We start from the raw sequence: 21,562 nt of genomic DNA, 5'->3' as shown, positions 1-21,562 counted from the left end.
GCTTTTGTTAGTTACCTCACTTGATGCTGCACAGTGTGCCAGCGCTTCTTTTCAAGAGTTAGGCAGTAAAACCAAAGCACAGGCGATTAATAAATCCTGGATAGTGATAAAATCTTCTCAGAATGAATGACAAGGGATGTTTCAGCACACTTTCAAAGCAGTTTGGATCTCATCAGAGATACGGAAACTGTCAAATATGTAAAAACACATCTCACTTTTTTTTTAATAAGACACTAAAGTTCAACACGTGTGTCGTCTTACTTCCCTCTGTCCTCTCCCATCTCTAACCAGGGCTTTACATTTGCACTCAAATCAAATGGTAACAGTATATTTTTCCAAAGGGGATCGGGGGTGACCATCAAAAATACACAGCACAGAACATCGCAACGTGGCTTATTTATCATATTGGAAGTGCATTTCAGGAAAAATATGTTCTGTGCAAAATCACACGAAAGATCAGCATTTGACCTGGTGTCAAGTATAATGTCACAGGAGAACTCAGAGCGTGTTTTGCTCTTTGTTTGGTTATTTTACACTTAATTATTCTAAAAGATGGGCTGCTGTCTTGGATGCTGTCATGCAAGACATCAGCAAATCTTGCTTGCCATTGGCGTATACCTCAGAAGAGTAAAAGTAAGTTCAGCAAGCATAGCATTAACTGTGGGCTCCAAAAGATCAAACGATCTCAACAAGGGGTGTCAAGAGAAGGAGAGAATCAGGACAAGAGAAATACACACGGGGAGTTAGTGAGCATTTAAGACTGCAACATAACCATACAATTCGCCTCTTGTTGAAGTAAATGCAGTGAAAGTTGCATTATTATTACATCTTTCAATGGTTAACTTCTTTTGATACTTGTGTGACAAATTACGAGAACATTTGAAAACGATGCACAACATACATTTACGACATAAAGTAGTTCGTAGTTTGTCATTAAAGCTGAGCTTTTTTGTCGTGTGACTGAATGGGTATTTATCAGTACATGTAGGAAGTCCACACACCCCTGAATCTTTTCAAGAGGGGAGGTAAAAACAAACAACTGAGATAGTATGGTTGCAGAAGTGTACACATCCTCTTATAACAGGGAATGTGGCTGTTTTCAGAATTAACCAATCACATTCAACTCATATGTTACACACCTGCTACCATTTTTAAGATGCCTCTAATTAAAAAGAAATAAAGTTCAGATGTTCTAGTAAGCTTTTCCTGACATCTTGAAGTCATATCATACACTTAAGCCATGGTCCACAGAGAGCTTCCACGGCATCAGAGGCCTCTCATTGTTGAAAAGTAAGGAGAAGAGGATTCACATAAAATCTACCACAGTGAAGACAATCAACATCAGGTGGAGAGAATTTGGCACAAGAGTTTAGCAAGACATTAGTAAGAACTGGACATCCCTCCAAAATTGATGACCAGACAAGAGCAAAACTGGTCAGGGAGGCTGCAAAGAGGTCAAAGGCAAAATTGAAGGAGCTGCAGGAATTTGTGAAAAGTACAGGCTGTTTAGTACATGCAACAACAATCTCCCGTCTTCTTCATACAGTACAGTATGTCTGGGCTACGGGATACAGTGGCAAGACAGACAGAAGTCCTATCTTACAAAGAAAAACATCCAAGCCCAGCTACATTTTGTGAAAACACACTTGAAATCTCCCAAACGCATAAGGGAAAATGTGTTATGGTCTGATGAAATCAAGGTTGAATTTTTTTTATCCATACTTCAAAAGGTGTTTTTGGCGAAACCACAAGACTGCTGATTACCAAAAGAAGACCATACCTCTACTGTGACGCATGGTGGTGGCAGCATCATCAGCTTTGGGGTGTTTTTCTTCAGCTGGAACTGGGGCCTTATTCAACATGGAGGAAATTATGAACAGTTCCAAATACAGCGTCAATGTTCGCACAAAACGTTCAGGCTTTTGCTAGAAAGCGAAAACTGTCAGGAAAAGCCTACCAGAAAAGCCAAACTTTATTTGGAGTTAATCAGAGGCACTTTAAACGATGGCAGGCTTGTGCTGACTCCCATTTAATAAATTGGAATGTGATTGGTTAATTCTGAGCACAGCCACAACTGTGGCTTACTTCTTCCCCTATTGAAAATATAGATTTTTTTCGTTGAGTTGTACAGGTTATAGGTCACATTACTGGTGCAGAAAGTTGTTAAGTGATTGACCTTGATCTATAGTTTTTTTTATTCCACAAAAGCTGGCATTTGAACAGGGGCGTGTAGACATTTTATACGCAGTGTATGTACCCTGAGCTGTGAGAGGCTCTAGCTCACTGGCGACTCACTGGCTATATTGACAAATGTTTACACTTGTATGACCATTTAGAAAGGTAAAATCTAACTTAAAACCTAGCTTGTGCAGTTTGTAAAGGATATATCATAGCAACCGTTTGACGCTCAAACAGATTATTTCCATTTAGAGGGAGCTCTGGGAAAAATTCTATCCAAATTGGAGGTTGATCAGCATCCCATAACGAATTGTGTTCAACCTCAAAGGTTCTACTCTACTCGCATTTGTTTTCAAGGCTTTTCCTCAGGCACGTTGCATCAATTCCGAGAAGGAAGGATGTTGCCAGAGACAACTGGAGACTGACAGGCTTCCTAATACAAGCCGAGCGAGCGAGCGACCGAGTGAGTGAGCGAGTGAGCGAGCGAGCGAGCGAGCGAGTGAGAGAGAGAGAGAGAGAGAGAGCGAGAGAATGCACAACGAAGGCCTTGAGGCAAAGCCAGGTTCCAGTGTGTTTTGGCCTGTGGGTTCCAAACCCGTGGTGGTTTGAGTGCTTGCAGCAGGCCAAACACGCATGGGAGGACGATAAGTAACAAGCTACTAAAGTCCAAATTGATGCGGTTAACACGTTTGAGGAGCACTGCAACTCACTGACCTTTTTCTCATGTTTAAATATGTTAATTACCCAATTAAATATGTATACTTTTGAAAAGCCAAGTCTTATTTTTGTTGACAAGTGTTTCAACAGATGGAATCTTGGCAAGTTTTTTTTATTTCAGTCCGTAAATCACAAACACGATGAAAGATGTGAACACATCCATCAACATGCTGATGTTAATATTCTGTTACAGGCTGGTCACAGTGGCCAATAGACGGTTTGTCATTTCTCATTGATTTGTCACGCAAAAGGCCCAGTGCTCAGATGTCACTCTTGTAAAACTGTTCAAATCATTAGTTTGAATTAGCTCACCTTTAAGAATCATGTTAAGGAACTCCACCACAAGGTTTTCTAATTTTACTGCAGTGCATTATGCAGGAAAAAGAAGACACCTCCTGTGTACCATCTGTGATGCTGATGCGGCATAAATTATATGAAGCGTGGACTATACTGATACTATACTGTAGACAATATATTATTTTCTTGTCCCATGACTTGGCAATGTACAGATACAGCATAGTGAAATGCATTCGAAGACTACAATATTAAGTACAGTGCACCTGTACACTGTATAATGTGATCCAATGCAAGAGTTTCAAATTGAGAAATATTGCTTTTATAAAGATGAAAATATTCAGTTTTGATTACTAGAGGTACTCATCCCCTCCTTGAGCCATCACCTTAGCGTGCTGGAGGGGTTTGTGTGTCCCAGTGATCCTAGGAGCTAAGTTGTCTGGGGCTCCACACCCCTGGTAGGGTCACCCAGGTGAGGGACCAGACACAGCACGGCTCCAAAAACCCCAATGACAAACAAAATGAATGGACATAGGTTTCCCTTGCCTGGACCCGGGGCACCGGGGTGCCCCTCTGGAGCCAGGCCTGGAGGTGGGGCTCGAAGGTGAGCGCCTGGTGGCCGGGCCTGCACCCATGGGGCTCACAGGTGGTGAGCCCATGGGGCTCGGGTGCAGTGTGAGCTGGGCGGTGACCGAAGGCGGGGACCTTGGCGATCCGATCCCCAGCTACAGAAGCTGGGTCTAGGGACATGGAATGTCACCTCTCTGGCAGGGAGGAGCCCGAGCTTGGTGTGCGAGGTCGAGAAGAGCGCTCCCGCTGGGGACTCCATCGTTCTGCTGGGGACTTCAATGCTCACCTGGGCAATGACAGTGAGGCCTAGAAGGGCGTGATTGGGAGGAACAGCCCCCCGATCAGAACCAGATTGGTGTTCTCTTATTGGACTTCTGTGCTCACCACGGATTGTCCATAACGAACACCATGTTCAAGCAGAAGGGTGTCCCCACGTGCACTTGGCACCAGGACACCCTAGGTCGCAGTTCGCATGATCGACTGATCGATTTTGTGGTCGTGTCATCGGCCTTGCGGCCGCATGTCTTGGCGACTCGGGTGAAGACAGGAGCGGAGCTGTCAACCACTTGGTGGTGAGTTGGCTCCAATGGTGGAGGAAGATACTGGCCCGACCTGGCAGGCCCAAACATATTGTGAGGGTCTGCTGGGAACGTCTGGCAGAAGGAGTTTCAATTCCCACCTCCGGCAGAACTTCACCTACGTCTCAGGGGAGGTGGAGGACACTGAGTCCGAGTGGACCATGTTCCGCTCCTCCATTGTTGAGGCGGCCGACTGGAGCTGTCGCCGTAAGGTAGTCAGTGCCTGTCGTGGTGCCAATACCCGAACCCGTTGGTCGACACCAGCAGTGAGGGATGCCATCAAGCTGAAGGAGTCCTATTGGGCCTTTTTGGCCTGTGGGACTCCTGAGGCAACTGATGGGTACCGGCTGGATAAGCGGAATACAGCTTTGGTGGTCGCTGTGGCAAAAACTCGGACATGGGAGGAGTTCGGTGAGGTCATGGAGAACGACTTTCGGATGGCTTCGAGGAAATTCTGGTCCACCATCCGGGGTCTCAGGAGGGGGAAGCACTACACCATCAACACTGTGTATAGTGGGAATGGGGCGCTGCTGACCTCGACTCGGGACGTTGTGAGTCGATGGGGAGAATACTTCGAAGACCTCAATTCCACCGACACGCCTTCCCATGAGGAAGCAGAGTCTGGGGTCTCTGAGGCGGGCTCTCCTATCTCTGGGGTTGAGGTCACCAAGGTGGTTGAGATTTGCCCGGAGTTCCTAAAGGCTCTGTATGTAGTGGGGCTGTCCTTGTGGACACGCCTCTGCAACATTGCGTGTACATCGGGCACAGTGCCTCTGGATTGGCAGACTGGGGTGGTGGTCCCCCTTCTTAAAAAGGGGGATTACACTCCTCAGCCTCCCCGGTAAAGTCTATTCAGGGGTGCTGGAGAGGAGGGTCCGTCGGGAAGTTGAATCTCAGATTCAGGAGGAGCAGTGTGGTTTTCGTCCTGGCCATGGAACAGTGGACCAGCTCTACACCCTCAGTAGGGTCCTAGAGGGTGCATGGGAGTTCGCCCAACCAGTCTACGTGTCTTGTCGACTTGGAGAAGGTGTTCGACCGTGTCCCTTGGGGAGTCCTGTGTGGGGTGATTCAGGAGTATGGGGTGCCGAACTCCCTGATACGGGCTGTTCGGTCCCTGTACGATCAGTGTCAGAGTTTGGTCCGCATTGCCAGGAGTAAGTCGGACTTGTTTCTGGTGAGGGTTGGACTCCGCCAAGGCTGCACTTTGTCACTGATTCTGTTCATAACTTTTATGGACAGAATTTCTAGGCGCAGCCGAGGCGTAGAGGGGGTCCTGTTTGGTGGCCTCATTATTGCATGTGATGTGGTTCTGTTGGCTTCATCGAGCCATGATCTCCAACTCTCACTGGAGCAGTTCGCAGCAGAGTGTGAAGCGGCTGGAATGAGAATCAGCACCTCCAAATCTGAGACCATGGTCCTCAGTCGGAAAAGGGTGGCGTGCTCTCTCCAGGTCAGGGAAGAGATCCTGCCCCAAGTGGAGGAGTTCAGGTATCTTGGGGTCTTGTTCACGAGTGAGGGAAGAATGTAACGGGAGATCGACAGGCAGAGCGGTGCAGCGTCTGCAGTGAAGCGGACTTTGTATCGGTCCGCTGTGATGAAGAAGGAGCCAAGCCAAAAGGCGAAGCTTTCAATTTGAAAGCTTGTGACCAAAAGAACAAGATCCCGGATACAAGCAGCCGAAATGAGTTTTCTCCGCAGGGTGTCCGGGCTCTCCCTGAGAAATAGGGTGAGAAGCTTGGTTATCTGGGAGTGGCTCAGAGTAGAGCCGCTGCTCCTCCACATTGAGAGGAGCCAGATGAGGTGGCTCGGGCATCTGTTTAGGATGCCTCCAGGACGCCTCCCTGGTGAGGTGTTCCGGCACGTCCCACCGGGAGGAGACCCCAGGGACGACCCAGGACACGCTGGAGAGACTACGTCTCTCTGCTTGCCTGGGAACACCTCGGGATCCCCTCAGAAGACCTGGAGGAAGTGGCTGGGGAAAGGGAAGTCTGAGCTTCGCTGCTAAAGCTACTGCCCCCGCGACCCGAGCTCGGATAAACAGAAGAAAATGGATGGATGGAGGTATTCATCATTTGTTTTATTTTCAGTCTTCTTATATTATTATTACATTTTGACCCTCTCATGACACACTTTTTAAATACCTCTTTGAACTGCAGATGTCTGTAGGTACAGGTGTGCCTAATGTTTTTGCCGGTGAGTATACGAGTGTTTGGGTTTGAATATATACAGTATTACAAATGCATCTTACAAAAAGAGAAAGAAAACAGAAAACACATTGAACTCATAATAACATTATCAACATCAGATCAATATTATGCTTTTCAAATCAGACGAAATTTCAAAGTAACTTCACATTGCTCCACAATTGTTCATGTATTTTAAATAGCCAATAGTATCATTTATATGTCAGAGTATGTAGTCATATGCCAAATAAATTAGATTGAAGTGGCAAGGACTTTTACGGCCCAACTCTTTTCACTGTGATCTTCTTTCAAACCGTTCTTCTGTGTTTCATTAACATTTGTCATAATATTGCAGCATTTGTATCTGATTTCTTTTTGAAGCCACTTTAGACAGACATTATGGGATGATGCAACCACTGTAAAATAATTCCTTTTATTGCAGTAAAAACAGACCAAATTATAGTCCAGGAAACCAACATACTCCTGTACATCTTATTTGAACACTTCCCAACCTGGAAAACTCAAGTATAACCACTTATAACTCAGGCATAATTATGGCAAAGAACAAATCAGGCATCTGTACAAATATTCAAGGTGCAGGTGTCTGTAAATCAATCAAACCAATCAACCAATCAAATGACTGCTGGCCATCATAAACACATTCTCTGTTTCTTACAACGCCTGAAAAGGAAACGATTGTGAACATTGACATTACAATATTATAATCCTCTGGAGGTGATCAGCTTGTGCTTTTGCTAACCAATGAAAGCATCACACACAACATGACAACAGTGCTCTTATACTCCAAACTACAATGACAGCACCACCCAGCAGACATTTTCAAAAAACAGGAAAAAATAAACGAGAATGTTAAGGTGTTTGTGTAAATAAGCACAGAACGCAAACTTGGTCAAGAAAAAAGCAAATTGGCGTTTGCCCAATACAGCTCTGAAGAAGACAGTGTGAACAGAGAAACGGCGAACACGACTTTTAAGTACACTTTCATCATAAATAAATAAGAATGAAGCTACAAAATTCCTTAGACATACAGTATATTGCTCCAAAGACACACAAGTCCACCCGCTCCTTTAATTAACTACTGAACCCGCTTGTGGTTTAATTGTACAAATGATGTAAGTTTTCAGTCTTCCCAATCACACACTAAGTGACACATCAACACTGAGACTATTGGAATATCAGGCTTCATACAAGAACGACATGTAGGCACAGTTTTGATGGTGAAAGTGCATAGACGCAAAATGTTCTCTTCCAATGTTGTCATCTCAACATCATGTCTCACCAGTACATGAAACATGCATGTTTGCTAAATCCCACTTTAAATCATCCATCCATCCATCCATTTTCTGAACCGCTTCTCCTCACTAGGGTCGTGGGCGTGCTGGAGCCTATCCCAGCTGTCATCGGGCAGGAGGCGGGGTACACCCTGAACTGGTTGCCAGCCAATCGCAGGGCACATAGAAACAAACAACCATTCGCACTCACAGTCATGCCTACGGGCAATTTAGAGTCTCCAATTAATGCATGTTTTTGGGATGTGGGAGGAAACCGGAGTGCCCGGAGAAAACCCACGCAGGCACGGGGAGAACATGCAAACTCCACACAGGCGGGGCCAGGGATTGAACCCGGGTCCTCAGAACTGTGAGGCTGACGCTCTAACCAGTCGTCCACCGTGCCGCCACTTTAAATCAATGAGATAAAAGTTTAATTCCTGTTGGCTATCTATCTCTATCTTCATAAATAATCTCATTTGAAACACCTCAAAAACACATTGTGTGTCTTTGAGTATGTTCATGCATGAGGCCCTCTGTTCTTACTTGTAGAAAAACTCCTGTAAAGTAGACATAACGCAAATAAATACAGCACATAATATAAAATCAATTCACCTCTTTGGAAAGAAAGGCTCAAACTGATTCTGTCAGGGCAAAGATGAACCAGTTGTTGAGAGGGGAAAAAACAGTTTCGATGGTGGAAGGTCATTAGTAGAGCTCCACCATTACCTGCCACCAGTAATAAGATGCAACTGTGCACAGAAGACAACTGCAGAGTCGCGAGTAGGCCCCTCATCCTCCGCTGACAGCTTTGAAGGTTTCCCCTCACTCCAGCTTGGACATCTCATACTTGGTCGTCATGCTTTCCTACACAGTAACAGAAGTAGTGTAAACTGTAGGCAACATTTTATGTTTTAACTCTGGAATTAATTCCTGACATAACATATAGCATAAGTGCATACCTCATCAGAGTCAAGTAAAACAGGAAGGGCTCTGAAAAGTCAAAAAGACACAGTTGGAATCTCACTCAACTCATCAAATCTCATTGATTCAAACGATGTTGCTAAACTGAATACATATCAATGCTAAATGACTTACACATCAGTGAGAGAGCTTGGAATGTTTTCCTCAACCCACTTCAAGTCCTCTTCCTGGATGGAGACAAAAAGAGAGTTAACACTGCCGACTGTAGGACAACACTTATAACTGCAGATCTCTTGTAGCACTATTGCAGGATTCCCCTGACTTTTCCCCCTCAAGACCCAAATCAGAAATTTGCTTCCTCCCCAGGAGCCAAACATACTAAATTACACCATACATTGCCATACTATCACCCTATACTGTACATTAACATTATGATACATTTACTAAAACGGTAAAGTCCTTCAACTTGATTGTGTGCGTGCTAGATGATCAATAGCATTTTATTTTCGGGAAACCCTTTTAAAACCGTTGCATTTGCATTACTGACCGGGTTTGTTTCTGGAGATGTCACTGCACTATTTGCCTCATTTTTTGTGCCTCTCAGTTTAATGCCATCAGCTGCATTGAGGAAGAAGATGTTAAAACAGGAGAACAAACTGTGCATAACATGATCAAAGCAAGCTCAGTGACATTAGCGCACCAATGTTTGGAGAGGCAATAAATTCCTCGATTTCCTCATCATCTGAGTCGTCAATGAGAGGTGTGAAAGCGTACCTGTTGGCATTGACATTTGATGAGAAAAAAATAAAGCGGGGGAAACTGGGCACAGAGTGGTATTGTATAAGAATTTGCCTTTGGTTGTTTGCAGACGGTCTCCATAGGAACATTATGACAAGTAGAATGAGAGAGAACAAAAACCTCCAGAAAGCATCTTCCACCCACAGCTCAACCCAATCCTGAGCACAAATTAGGTCCCGGTTAAAATGTAGCTACCATATTATTAAAGACAGCCAGTACAGATATGCCGAGCATACTCACCGACTGGCAATCTGCTAGACGAAATTTCTTTGCTGTCCAACCCATGAAAATGATGGAAGCTGATGTACAGATCATGGATGAAAAACAAGTAATTGTAACATCTGGACATCTGATGACAAGTGTTGTGTATTTTACTCACCAATGACTGCAAATATGAGTGTGTTTGTGAAGTGCCTGTAGAGGGATAACTTGACTGGGTTTTTTCTCAGCTTCAGAGTCTTGATGGTTTGAGCCAGGCTGACAAAAATGTAACTGGCAGTCAAGGCAAACACACAACTCAACTAAAATGAACCTCAATGCTTTGTATTAAATAAACATGATCATAGAGTGGACAATTTCAAATGTTTTAGATAATGACATGGAAATAGTGTGTATTCTGGTGGTTTATGCTTTTAAGTCCTTGGAATGAGGTGTAACTAGGGCTGTATCATTATGGCCAAAATAATAATAATAGTGATTATTTTGATCAATATTGTAATCACAATTATTCCTCGTTACGGAAATGTTTTTATTTTTATTGCACTACTTTTCAACAAACAATATGGAACAGTTTTCAGTGCAAAATGAATCTTTAATAAATAAGAATAAATGATAGATAATAACAATAAATAAATGTACCCCCAAAAAGTATACTTTTACCAAGGGCTACCTGAATGAATATGCTATTACAAAGTGCAATCACAAATTGCAACTTAATGGAATCAAATACAGTTAATGCATAACAACGCAATGCAATAACAGTAGGCTGTAAGCACCGACTTTTCATTTGCAAATCCCTGTCAATATAATGAATTGTCAAGGACTCGACAATTGTGATTTCCCTCTCTATGTACTTCTCCCGTTATTTTAACTGCGGTCAGGCCAGTCGAAAAGAAGAGAAAAAAAAAAGAAAAGAAGGCAGGTGCTACAACGATTATTAATAGTGTCTTACCGTGACACGCCGCCTCTACGCCAACTTCAAAATATATGTTTCATATATTACTACATTGGACATCAGTGCCATTTTAAGCTTTTATGTTAAAGCTGGCCATGGATCGCGGTCCATTCGCGCCCTGGTGGCTGGCTGACTAGGCTGTGGGTACTACTGCAAATTTTCATATGCAGCAGTGCATGCCTTTTAAATGTTTAAAAAAACATTTAACGTGGCAGCCAAAATAGCGATCACGATTAAAATTAAATTGTGCAGCCCTAGGTGTCGGTGTAACCATACCAACATTACTGTAAAATTCAACCTAATGAACACACCGATATATAAGTCGCACCCACCGATTAAAAAAAATAAAATTACCCTTTTTTTAATACATAAGCGGGGCATATTTAAATACAATTATGAGAGAATTTAACTGCCAACCTGACTATGGGAAATTAACACAAGTGGGAACCGCATAGGCGGCACGGTGAGCGACTGGTTAGCACATCTGCCTCACAGTTCTGAGGACCGGGGTTCAAATCCCGACCCCGCATGTGTGGAGTTTGCATGTTCTCCCTGTGCCTGCGTGGGTTTTCTCTGGGCACTCCGGTTTCCTCCCACATCCCAAAAACATGCATGATAAGTTGATTGCAGACTCTAAATTGTCCGTAGGTGTGAATGTGAGTGCGAATGGTTGTTTCTACAGGGTGATTGAAAGTAACTCCCTATTTTAAAATACTTATAATTTATTCATATGTTGTAATATTTTTCTAAATTTTTTTGTGTATGTTCCATAATGAAAGGAGCAAGTCTATTCTACCAAACCAACGACTTTGGAAGAACTTGAAGGGCGAATACAAGAAGTTATGTCTTCCATCCCACAAGAGTTCCTTGTGAAATCAGTTAATGTGGTTCCCAGGCGGTTTGAAAAGCTGGTTGCTAATGCTGGCACCCATATCAAATTTTAAAGAAAAACTCCATGCAATACACTTTCTTCTCATGTTAATTTCTTGTAAGAAGTATAGTTCAGAAATAAATTACAAGTACTTAAAAATAGGGAGTTACTTTTCAATCACTCTGTATGTGCCCTGCGATTGGCTGGCGACCGGTTCAGGGAGTACCCAGCCTCCTGCCCGAAGATAGCTGGGATGGACTCCAGCATCCCGCGACCCTAGTGAGGATAAGTGGTAAAGAAAATGGATGCATGGATGGGAACCGCATAAACAACCACAAGGGAAACAACTGTTAGTGCCACATTGCGTTTTCAGCATGATGAGGGTGTGCTCTTGATCTTAGTAGTGATCCGAATGCTTCAATGTGTACAGCTTCGATTTTAAAACATGACCAATTAGGACTTCAACACAGAGGTCACTGAAAAATTCATGAACATCCATTCATCCATCTATTTTCTGAGCCGCTTCTCCTCACTAGGGTCGCGGGCGTGCTGGAGCCTATCCCAGCTGTCATCGGGCAGGAGGCGGGGTACACCCTGAACTGGTTGCCAGCCAATCGCAGGGCACATTCAAACAAACAACCATTCGCACTCACATTCACACCTACGGACAATTTAGAGTCTCCAATTAATGCATGTTTTTGGGATGTGGGAGGAAACCGGAGTGCCCGGAGAAAACCCACGCAGGCACGGGGGGAGAACATGCAAACTCCACACAGGCGGGACCGGGGATTGAACCCGGGTCCTCAGAACTGTGAGGCTGACGCTCTAACCAGTCGTCCACCATGCCGCAATTCATGAACAGTAAGCATGATTTTGGTGAGTTCAAGAGAAGTTAAGAATAGATGAGAACTTGACGCTCTTAGGGTCATTTATAGAGAGCAGCGATACAGAAAAAGAGGTGGATATATCCTGGTTTGAACAGGCAGTGCTTGGGAATGACATTGGCTCATTAGAACTGTAAAACTGCACTCTTCTCTTCTCTATCGCCATGTTTTAAGAAAGCTACATTGGGATGTTTGTATTTTATGAAGTTATCTCTTGGTGCACTTGTACATGAAAGCCCTCTTGGAACAGTCTGGTGGACGTGGTTTTTAAGTTATGTTATTTTACAACCTCAATCATAAGACATTGTAATTAAAATGTAAAGACCTTGAGGAGGTATTTTACACTGTATAACTAGATTGTATTTCTTTTATTCATGTTAACTGTTCTGCTTTTATTAACCTTGACTTTTAAATAAACAATACAATTCAATTACCATGTCACTGTTTTTTTTCCCCATTTTCCTCAGTATGATGCAGTATAGTTCTACAACGCCGATAATAAACACAAATGAATACCTCTCTTTGACCATTTGAATGGGCTGGTGTGCCTAATGTTGTGGTCAATGAGGGTAGTGGCATGCAGAAGGATTTTAAAGGTTTGAGAAGAATGCATGCTCATCAACTTAGATCAAGAGATGTCATTAGTGGCAACAAGGCAGAAAAAGTGATTTAATTAGAATCCAAGAAAGCGCACTCTGGTTTGTAATATTTGCTGTGATGTCTTATTCAGACATTGCGCATCCACCACTCTTGGTCTAAGCACTCCTAAAGAAAGGGAGCCACAGAAGGAAAGGTATATGTGCATGGAAGGATATCCACCAGCATAGAGAGGAGTCAAGCAGAGCCAGGGGAATGTTGGCCAGCAGGGCCAAGTCAGAGTCTTTTGCCTGGAAAGGACAGGACATGGAGGACACAAGGAGGTGGAATAAATGGAACCGTTCACACAAGTGCATAACGGGAAACAGGTAACCCAACCCATGAGGCCATAGCAATGACAGATTAGCAGAGATGAGTTGACTTTTGAGAATAAAACACTGAAAGGATATGAACCAGATGATGAATGAGTCTAAAACAGCCAAAACAATTGCTGTAATGAGAGCTGGGCCATTGTCTCGACCCTTAAATGCATTAGCACAAAAACAAACATTTAGATTCTTATTTTAACACTGAACATAAGTACACGACAAACCACAGCGCTGCTCTAGTTCTTACTAGGCTTTGTATGTATCAAGTATCAAGTCAGAACACTTAACGTTTACCTGAGGTGGTGGTTGTCATGCACATTGATTAAAATAACTATTTTACATTACAGGGGGCGAAGTCTTACCCCAGTTATCCTCAGTACACCTTCAATTGCAGCAAAGACTAAGTAGAGAACTCCGAGACCAACCACTCTGTGCATTACTGTCCCCAATCGAGGCCTGTGAGGAAGGAGACGCATAGTAAAGTATTCATAATAAATCAGCACCTGTTCACATCGAAATCAGTAGCAATGTGTACACTGTACAGATAGCGTGACATACTTTACAATGCCATAGCCTAGGCTGACAATGATGACAAGCAATCGGGCTATAGTTCTTTTGAGGGCCGAGACCAGCTCAGCAAAAATCAGCAGGCCTGGAGCTGAAAAACCCAAAGAGCAGGACCATTACCAACAATGTTGGGAAACGTTTACCTTTTAATAAAGAATGTCAGTGGACACTCACAAGCAGAGCCTACAGCATTGGTGTTTTCATATTCAGCGCAGAAGACCGCCTTCTCCACCATACCTAGGAATATAACGCCGGCAATCCAAAACTGGATTCTCAGTATGTCTTTCCAGTAGCAGGCAGCCCAAGTGAACCACAACAGAGCGAACAGGATGTACACCACGCACATAACCATGTAAAACTGTGAACAAATCGTAGCCATTTTGGCAAGACACCAAATGGTAGAAAATGTTTTAAAAGCAACAGACAGATCATAATTACAAAACGCTGTCTACTCACAATCATGAGAGGGTATTCTGTGATGGAAATGTAGCCATGCCTGCCTTTCATCACCACATTCACTGGAAAGAGAAATGCAGTGAATGTTTTGTTTTTAATGCAGCTAATATGTGGTGTGGTGGTGTGTTTCAATTAAATGAATATTACAAACGTTTCCAACAGACACATGAAATCATTTGTTTTCATTTTTATGCATCATGTGGAACACCACGGAAAATCCCATAATGGCAGTAGCATTCATGTAAAGCATTATTTTTATACACTCAGTGGCATTACCTTTTCAGCTGCTAAATTTGTTTTGAGTTTTGGATTCATATTAATAAACCTCATAAGGTACTTGACTATTTAATGTAAAACAAATAATATAAAAAAATCCTCACTAGTTAAATTCCAGTTAACATCTTGTTTACTGGGCACAATTTTCACCACGAGTAGGTAAGGCCCATCCGTCCATGTGGAGGCTATGACATTGTCTTTGACCGTTGTACCGCTGCTTGTCACTGTGTCACTGTCATACTCCTCAGTAATCCACCTGATGTCACTTTCATCCTGCCGCATTGCACAGATAAAACACTGATTACAACAAAATGAAACTGCTATCAAACACGTATGGCAGACTTCCCGATTTGACTGACCAACACTTCTCCCTCAACATGTGGACTGACAGGTCGGGGTTCCGCCTTGGCTTTCTGCAGGAAGCAGAGGTGACATGATAAATAAGACCAGGTGACTATGTGACCAACTGTGCTGAGGAAGAGTATGCTAATGATACAAAAACCTACTTTAAATGTTGGAAAGGAGCGCAGTTCACTGTTACACATTATAGGCTTGTGTTTATGCTCGATGTACTCTCCTTGTACAAGGGGATTCGGATCAAGGCTCTGCCCACGACTCAGCGGTGTTCGCTCATACATTTCCTACAGAGAACAAGAACAATTAATTTCACCAAGCAATGTCAAATTTAGGATTTAAATACATTCATACATCCATCCATCCATTTTCTGAGCCGCTTCTCCTCACTAGGGTCGCAGGCGTGCTGGAGCCTATCCCAGCTATCATCGGGCAGGAGACGGGGTACACCCTGAACTGGTTGCCAACCAATCGCAGGACACATACAAACAACCATTCAAACTCACATTCATACCTACAGCAAATTTAGAGTTTTCAATCAACCTACCATGCATGTTTTTGGGATGTGGGAGGCAACCGGAGTGCTCGGAGAAAACCCATGCATACTTACTTCAATGTTATTGAAATCATTGTGGCAGGGGTAGTATTTCAAATACCACTGGATGGTGAATGTCACATCCTCAGGACAGCCAAAAGACACAACTGAAAGTTAAACAAACAAGCGAGGGTAAACATAAAATGAGTGTGCATTACTTGTGAAATCTTCAGACTGCCATTTTTCATGTCTTACCTTTCATTTCAATGTTAGTGTCTTTGAACATGGATTTTCTTAACAGTAGCGGTCTTGAGGTCTGCTGAAGAGCAATTGTTTTATGCATAAGACTACAGCTATTCTTACTATTGTTCAAGTAATTACACTTACAATAATCACAGAATGCTGGGGATACTGGACTTCTAGCTGAAATTTCAGGTTGCAAAAAAACCTTTACAGATGAACATTTGGACGTCTAAACTTTGAACGCACGTCAAACTGATCAGTGTTGCAGTAGGCTACTTTTTGAGGAGTTAATTTGAGCCACAAATATGCCTTATTTTTCCTGGTTCAATTAGAATTTGTATTTAAACAGTCCTCTTCATCATGCTGTTCACATTTTGACATCATGAGACCAAGATGACACCTCACAATTGATCAACAGTACCAAGACGTTCTCAGAGAGAAGAGGTCCCTGAGATTAGTGTGTTACAAGGTGTCATCCGCAGGTTGCAACAGAGAGAGACTGAAAGAGTCATAGAAAGGCATGTGGACGTCTTTGGAAAAGCATTGGTCAAACATCTGTTGTGAATTTTGTCGTTCAGCTCATTGTTAGAGAACAGCAAGTTGTGCAATAAGCAATGAAGCACTGAACAACACAACAAAGGAAATTCACCTGTAGAGGTTAGCGTGCATTTTAGGTTCATCCTGAAATGCTACATGGTTTGAAAGTTTGAATGGTTTGTCTAGTTGTTATATGATATGTGCTCGACAGTTCGCCCTTCCAGGTTCATAAATACAGTATAGTGCAACTAGAGACTTCAAGGCACAACTGAAACGTCTCTGCATTATAATTATTAATTATTGAGCTTCATTTGAAAGGACTCAATGAAAAACCTTTATTTAAAACAGAAAATAAAATAACATAGCGATCAAGGTATCTTTTTCAAGGGTGATCTGGCCAAGAAGGTAGAGCACAATTCATGTCATAACAATAACAATACAATAAATTTTATATGCTGAAATATGTGCCAGCTGGAACTGAATTTGAATCATTTAATCATTTGAATTTCTACACTTGAATAATTGCATTAAAAAAGTGAATTTGAAGAACATAATTTGAATTTGTATTGTTTAATTTGAAACATCCATCCATCCATTTTCTGAGTCACTTCTCCTCAATAGGGTCGCGGGCGTGCTGGAGCCTATCCCAGCTATCATCGGGCAGGAGGCGGGGTACACCCTGAACTAGTTGCCAGCCAATCGCAGGGCATATACAAACAAACAACCATTCGCACTCACATTTCATTTAAAAAACAATCTGATATATATATATATATCCCGAGGCGTTCCCAGGCCATCCGAAGGATGTAGTCTCTCCAGCGTGTCCTGGGCCGTCCCCGGGGTCTCCTCCCAGTGGGACGTGCCCGGAAGACCTCACCAGGGAGGCGTCCGGGAGGCATCCAAATCAGATGCCCCAGCCACCCTATCTGGCTCCTCTCGATGTGAAGGAGCAGCGGCTCTACTCTGAGATCCTCCCGGATGACCGAGCTTCTCACCCAATCTCTAAGGGAGAGCCCGGACACGCTGCGGAGGAAACTCATTTGGAAGTGAAGTACAATAAACTTGAAAGTAAATTAAATAATTTTTTTATCCGCAATGAAAAATCTAATTAGATATTTTCACATTGAGTTTGATAATTTCAGATTCAGTTTGACAAATTCAATTTGATATTAGCTGTGACAGACATCCGGGGACTGCAAGGAATAGCAATCGATTGGCGAGACACAGATCTGGTCTTCAATTTTTTTTTAATCACGTGACCTAGGGACTCTTCGGAAAGTCAAATCTTCTAACCAGCTACAGTATTTTAACCTTTATACCACCTTTCCTTAGCCTTTGTGGAATGCAGCATACAGTCAGAAAGAGAGAAAAAATGTGCTTCCTTTCGAACATAGTAAAGGACATATCACAGGGACGTGACTAAGTAGTCTTTCCGTTTTTTTCCTAACGTAACGTCATCCAGGCATTGATCTCCATGCATTTGCCTTTACTGACATTTAGGGGTAGAAAAAGCACACAACACATCTCAATACAGACAGCAATGTTTCAAATGAATTGACGGGGTTTATGTGAATGAATTGTACTTATGCATCCCTTGTCCATTTTCTTTTGGATATTCGCAGATAAGCAGCTTGGATTTGCAAAAAATAAAAAATAAATAAATAATAATAATAATGTTTTGGTCTCTGGTTCCGGCGGCTGACTGGTTAGAGCGTCTGCCTCACAGTTCTGAGGACCGGGGTTCAATCCCCGGCGCCGCCTGTGTGGACTTTGCATGTTCTCCCGTGCCTGTGTGGGTTTCCTCCCACATCCCAAAAACATGCAAATGTGAGTGCGAATGTTTGTTTGTATGTGCACTGCGATTGGTTGGCAACCAGTTCAGGGTGTACCCCACCTCCTGCCCGATGATAGCTGGGATAGGCTCCAGCACTCCCGTTGGCGACCCTTGTGAGGATAAGCGGTTCAGAAAATGGATGGATGGTCTCTGGTTCCATTTGGTGGTTTAGGGGTTCAAATACACACCGAACACCCCAATGCTTGGATTCATTCAGTATTCATAGGAAAAGCATGATATAACACATCAGGTTTACAGTATATTAAAAAATATATATTTATAATGGGAACCAATGTTGGAATAGAATGGAATAATAGTGTATAGTCAATGTTTATCTCCTATTTCTAATAACTTGGAAATTGGTTTTAAAGTTTAAATTGTTAAAAACTGTGTGGCCAAATTTCAGCTCTCTAACTTGACTAACAGTTTTGTCCTTGGTGGAAAACATCAAAGTCCTAAAAATGTCCAAAAGAAAATGGACAAGGGATGCATAAGGGCTGGACTACAATTCATTCATGTACAGTGGGTAAGGAAAGTATTCAGACCCCCTTAAATTTTGCACTCTTTGTTATATTGCAGTCATTTGCTAAAATCATTTAAGTACATACAGCACCCCATATTGACAGAAAAAACAGAATTGTTGAAATTTTTGCAGATTTATTTAAAAAGAAATATATTAATATATATCACACAGCCATAAGTATTCAGACCCTTTGCTCAGTATTTAGTAGAAGCACCCTTTTTGAGCTAATACAGCCATGAGTCTTTTTGGGAATGATGCAACAAGTTTTTCACACCTGGATTTGGGGATCCTCTGCCATTCCTCCTTGCATATCCTCTCCAGTTCTGTCAGGTTGGATGGTGAACATTGATAGACAGCCATTTTCAGGTCCCCCCAGAGATGCTCAATTGGGTTTATGTCAGGGCTCTGGCTGGGCCATTCAAGAACAGTCACGGAGTTGTTCTGAAACCACTCCTTTGTTATTTTACCTGTGTGCTTAGGGTCATTGTCTTGTTGGAAGAAGAACTTTCGGCCCAGTCTGAGATTCTGAGCACTCTGGAGAATGTTTTCGTCCAGGATATCCCTGTACTGGGCAGCTTTCATCTTTCCTTCTATTGCAACCAGTCGTCCTGTCCCTGGAGTTAAAAAACACCCCCACACCATGATGCTGTCACCACCATGCTTCCCTGTTGGGACTGTATTAGACAGGTGATGAGCAGTGCCTGGTTTTCTCCACACATACCGCTTAGAATTAGGGCCAAAATTTCTATATTGGTCTCATCAGACAAGAGTTAAATATAGGAGTCACAGCAAAGGGTCTGAATACTTATGGCAGTGTGATATTTCAGTTTTTCTTTTTTAATAAATCAGCAAAAAATTCAACAATTACGTTTTTTTTCTGGCAATATGGGGTGCTGTGTGTACATTAATGAGGAAAAATGAACTTAAATTATTCTAACAAATGGCTGCAATATAAGTGAAAAATGAGAGTGAAAAATTTAAGGGGGTCTGAATACTTTCTGTACCCACTGTAAACCCTCTAAATTCATTTGAAACATTGCTGTCTGTATCGGGATGTGGCGTGTGCTGTTTTACCCCTCGGTGTCAGTAAAACCGAAGGCATGGTTGCGGAAAGACGACTTAAGTCATGTCCCTGTGATATGTCCTTTACTATGTTCGAAAGGAAGCACATTTGTATCGTATGATGCATTCCAGAAAGGCTAAGGAAAGGTGGAATGAAGGTTCTTCGTACATTCACTTTCAAGTTTGTTGGACTTCAGTTCCAAAGTAATAAATTCAATTTCAAATTATACTATTCAGATTCAGTTTTTAAATGCAATGTTTCAAATTAAACAATACAAATTCAAATTGTGTTTTTCAAATTGAGTTTTTAAGAGCAATTATTCACGTGTAGAAATTCAAATATTAATGACTCAAATTCCGTTCCTGCTGGTACATATTTCAGCCCATACAATATGTACATAAAAGAACTTAGTATACATAAATGTAAGCATAACGCATAAAACAGCATAAAAAGGCTTCTCTCACATTTCCATGGTGATACAACGCCAAAGGAAATCGATAAAGTAAACATGAAAGCACACAAATCAATTAAGGTTTCTCCCATTGGTTCAAACAAACCAAAATACACTGACATACCAATCTGGAGTAAGGAAGCTAGCCAGCGGCGAAAACAACAGCATTTGTCTTTCACGACATAAACAAAATAAAGTCCAAATGTTTAAGTTATTTTGTTATGACGTACATCTGTGTATACTTGTGGAAGGTTAAACGACGGACACAATCCTTAAAATGACAGCACGCTAGCATCACACGGCTAACACAGCTAGCCGTGTCATTATGGAGCCGCTAACTTCAGATTTTTTTACTTACACTTAAAGCAGTAATTTTCCATAATCCCGTCTCTGGAGCAGCAGCGGCTGTTTCTATAGTAACGAATAAGAGCAAATAAAGAAATATCCAGGAATAGAAACTCTCCGTGGTCAAATATCTCCACGTTCTCATTGGAACAGCTGCCATGTTGTCTAAACGCGTGAAAATTGCCTTTACGAGGTGTCCTGAACGCACCAGATGAGATAGCCCCTGTGTGTGTTAATGCTACGTTCCATTTACCTCGGAAGCTTCACCAAGACTGTATATGTTCGTCTTTTACAGCTGTATCCAATAACACTGGAGAACACCTTTTTTGTTGAGTTTGGTCTGACAGCTGTTTTTAACAAATTTTTGGGTGTGGAATCCAAAACTGATCTCAGTTTTTCTCTATCACGTCAAGTTTTTGAACTATAGATCCACGTTTTCTTAAAAAAAATATGAAAAATACTGTACTTAACAGATATGTGCTTGCTTTACAAAACTTTTCAAATATTGACATACAATGAAATATGAAAGCAACAGGCATTACTCCAATTTTTATTTAACACGATTATGTTTTACAAAGGATATAGCACAAATCCTCTTAACTATGCTAGCTTCCTGTTTGCAGATATTGATAGTACTACTATTGGGAGCTGCACACACCTCTCACCGCACTGTCCAAATTGTGACGACACAAACAAGTTGTCACACACACAAGACAAAGAATAGAGGAGAACCTGACCGTGCCTGCGTGGGGTCTCCCCGGATACTCCGGTTTCCTCCCACATCCCAAAAACATGCATGGTAGGTTGATTGAAGACTCGAAATTGCCCTTTGGTGTGACTGTGAGTGCAAATGGTTGTTTGTTTATATGTGCCCTGCGATTGGCTAGCGACCAGTTCAGGGTGTACCCGAAGATAGCTGGGATAGGCTCCAGCACGCCCGCAACCCTAGTGAG

At 42.5% G+C, this 21,562-nt stretch overlaps 1 protein-coding gene across 3 annotated transcripts; it reads right to left on the bottom strand.

The window, feature by feature from the left end:
• Positions 1 to 6,934: 6,934 nt before the first annotated feature.
• Positions 6,935 to 20,802, bottom strand: tmem87b (transmembrane protein 87B). 3 transcript variants are annotated; one of them, XM_061790249.1, is made up of 19 exons: positions 20,623 to 20,802; positions 15,869 to 15,932; positions 15,689 to 15,780; positions 15,231 to 15,365; positions 15,084 to 15,137; positions 14,829 to 14,997; positions 14,449 to 14,510; positions 14,167 to 14,350; positions 13,984 to 14,083; positions 13,788 to 13,881; positions 13,276 to 13,347; positions 9,911 to 10,019; positions 9,772 to 9,830; positions 9,586 to 9,689; positions 9,434 to 9,507; positions 9,281 to 9,351; positions 8,908 to 8,960; positions 8,772 to 8,802; positions 6,935 to 8,676 (listed from the first exon to the last, which is right to left on the bottom strand). In XM_061790249.1, the coding sequence occupies exons 1-19, from the start codon at positions 20,767 to 20,769 to the stop codon at positions 8,635 to 8,637; spliced, it is 1,716 nt and encodes a 571-aa protein (XP_061646233.1). In that variant the 5' UTR covers positions 20,770 to 20,802; the 3' UTR covers positions 6,935 to 8,634. The 3 variants fall into 3 exon arrangements, with proteins under 3 accessions (XP_061646233.1, XP_061646234.1, XP_061646235.1); XM_061790250.1 differs by having other exon boundaries at positions 15,869 to 15,929; XM_061790251.1 differs by lacking the exon at positions 15,869 to 15,932 and having other exon boundaries at positions 20,623 to 20,777.
• Positions 20,803 to 21,562: the final 760 nt, after the last annotated feature.

Source organism: Phyllopteryx taeniolatus, chromosome 11 (assembly GCF_024500385.1).
Source record: "Phyllopteryx taeniolatus isolate TA_2022b chromosome 11, UOR_Ptae_1.2, whole genome shotgun sequence".
NCBI classification, from domain to species: domain Eukaryota; kingdom Metazoa; phylum Chordata; class Actinopteri; order Syngnathiformes; family Syngnathidae; genus Phyllopteryx; species Phyllopteryx taeniolatus.
The sequence above is the reverse complement of the archived record's forward strand: the minus strand, read 5'-3'. Positions and strand labels throughout refer to the sequence as shown.

What these genes read in the sequence shown, in the direction of transcription:
- tmem87b (XM_061790249.1), bottom strand. Translation starts at nt 20,769, where the DNA reads ATGGCAGCTGTTCCAATGAGAACGTGGAGATATTTGACCACGGAGAGT. An exon ending in CAATGCTGTAGGCTCTGCTT is followed by an intron (nt 14,084 to 14,166) that starts GTGAGTGTCCAC and finishes TGGGTTTTTCAG; the next exon opens with CTCCAGGCCTGCTGATTTTT. An exon ending in ACTCATATTTGCAGTCATTG is followed by an intron (nt 9,831 to 9,910) that starts GTGAGTAAAATA and finishes TCTGTACATCAG; the next exon opens with CTTCCATCATTTTCATGGGT.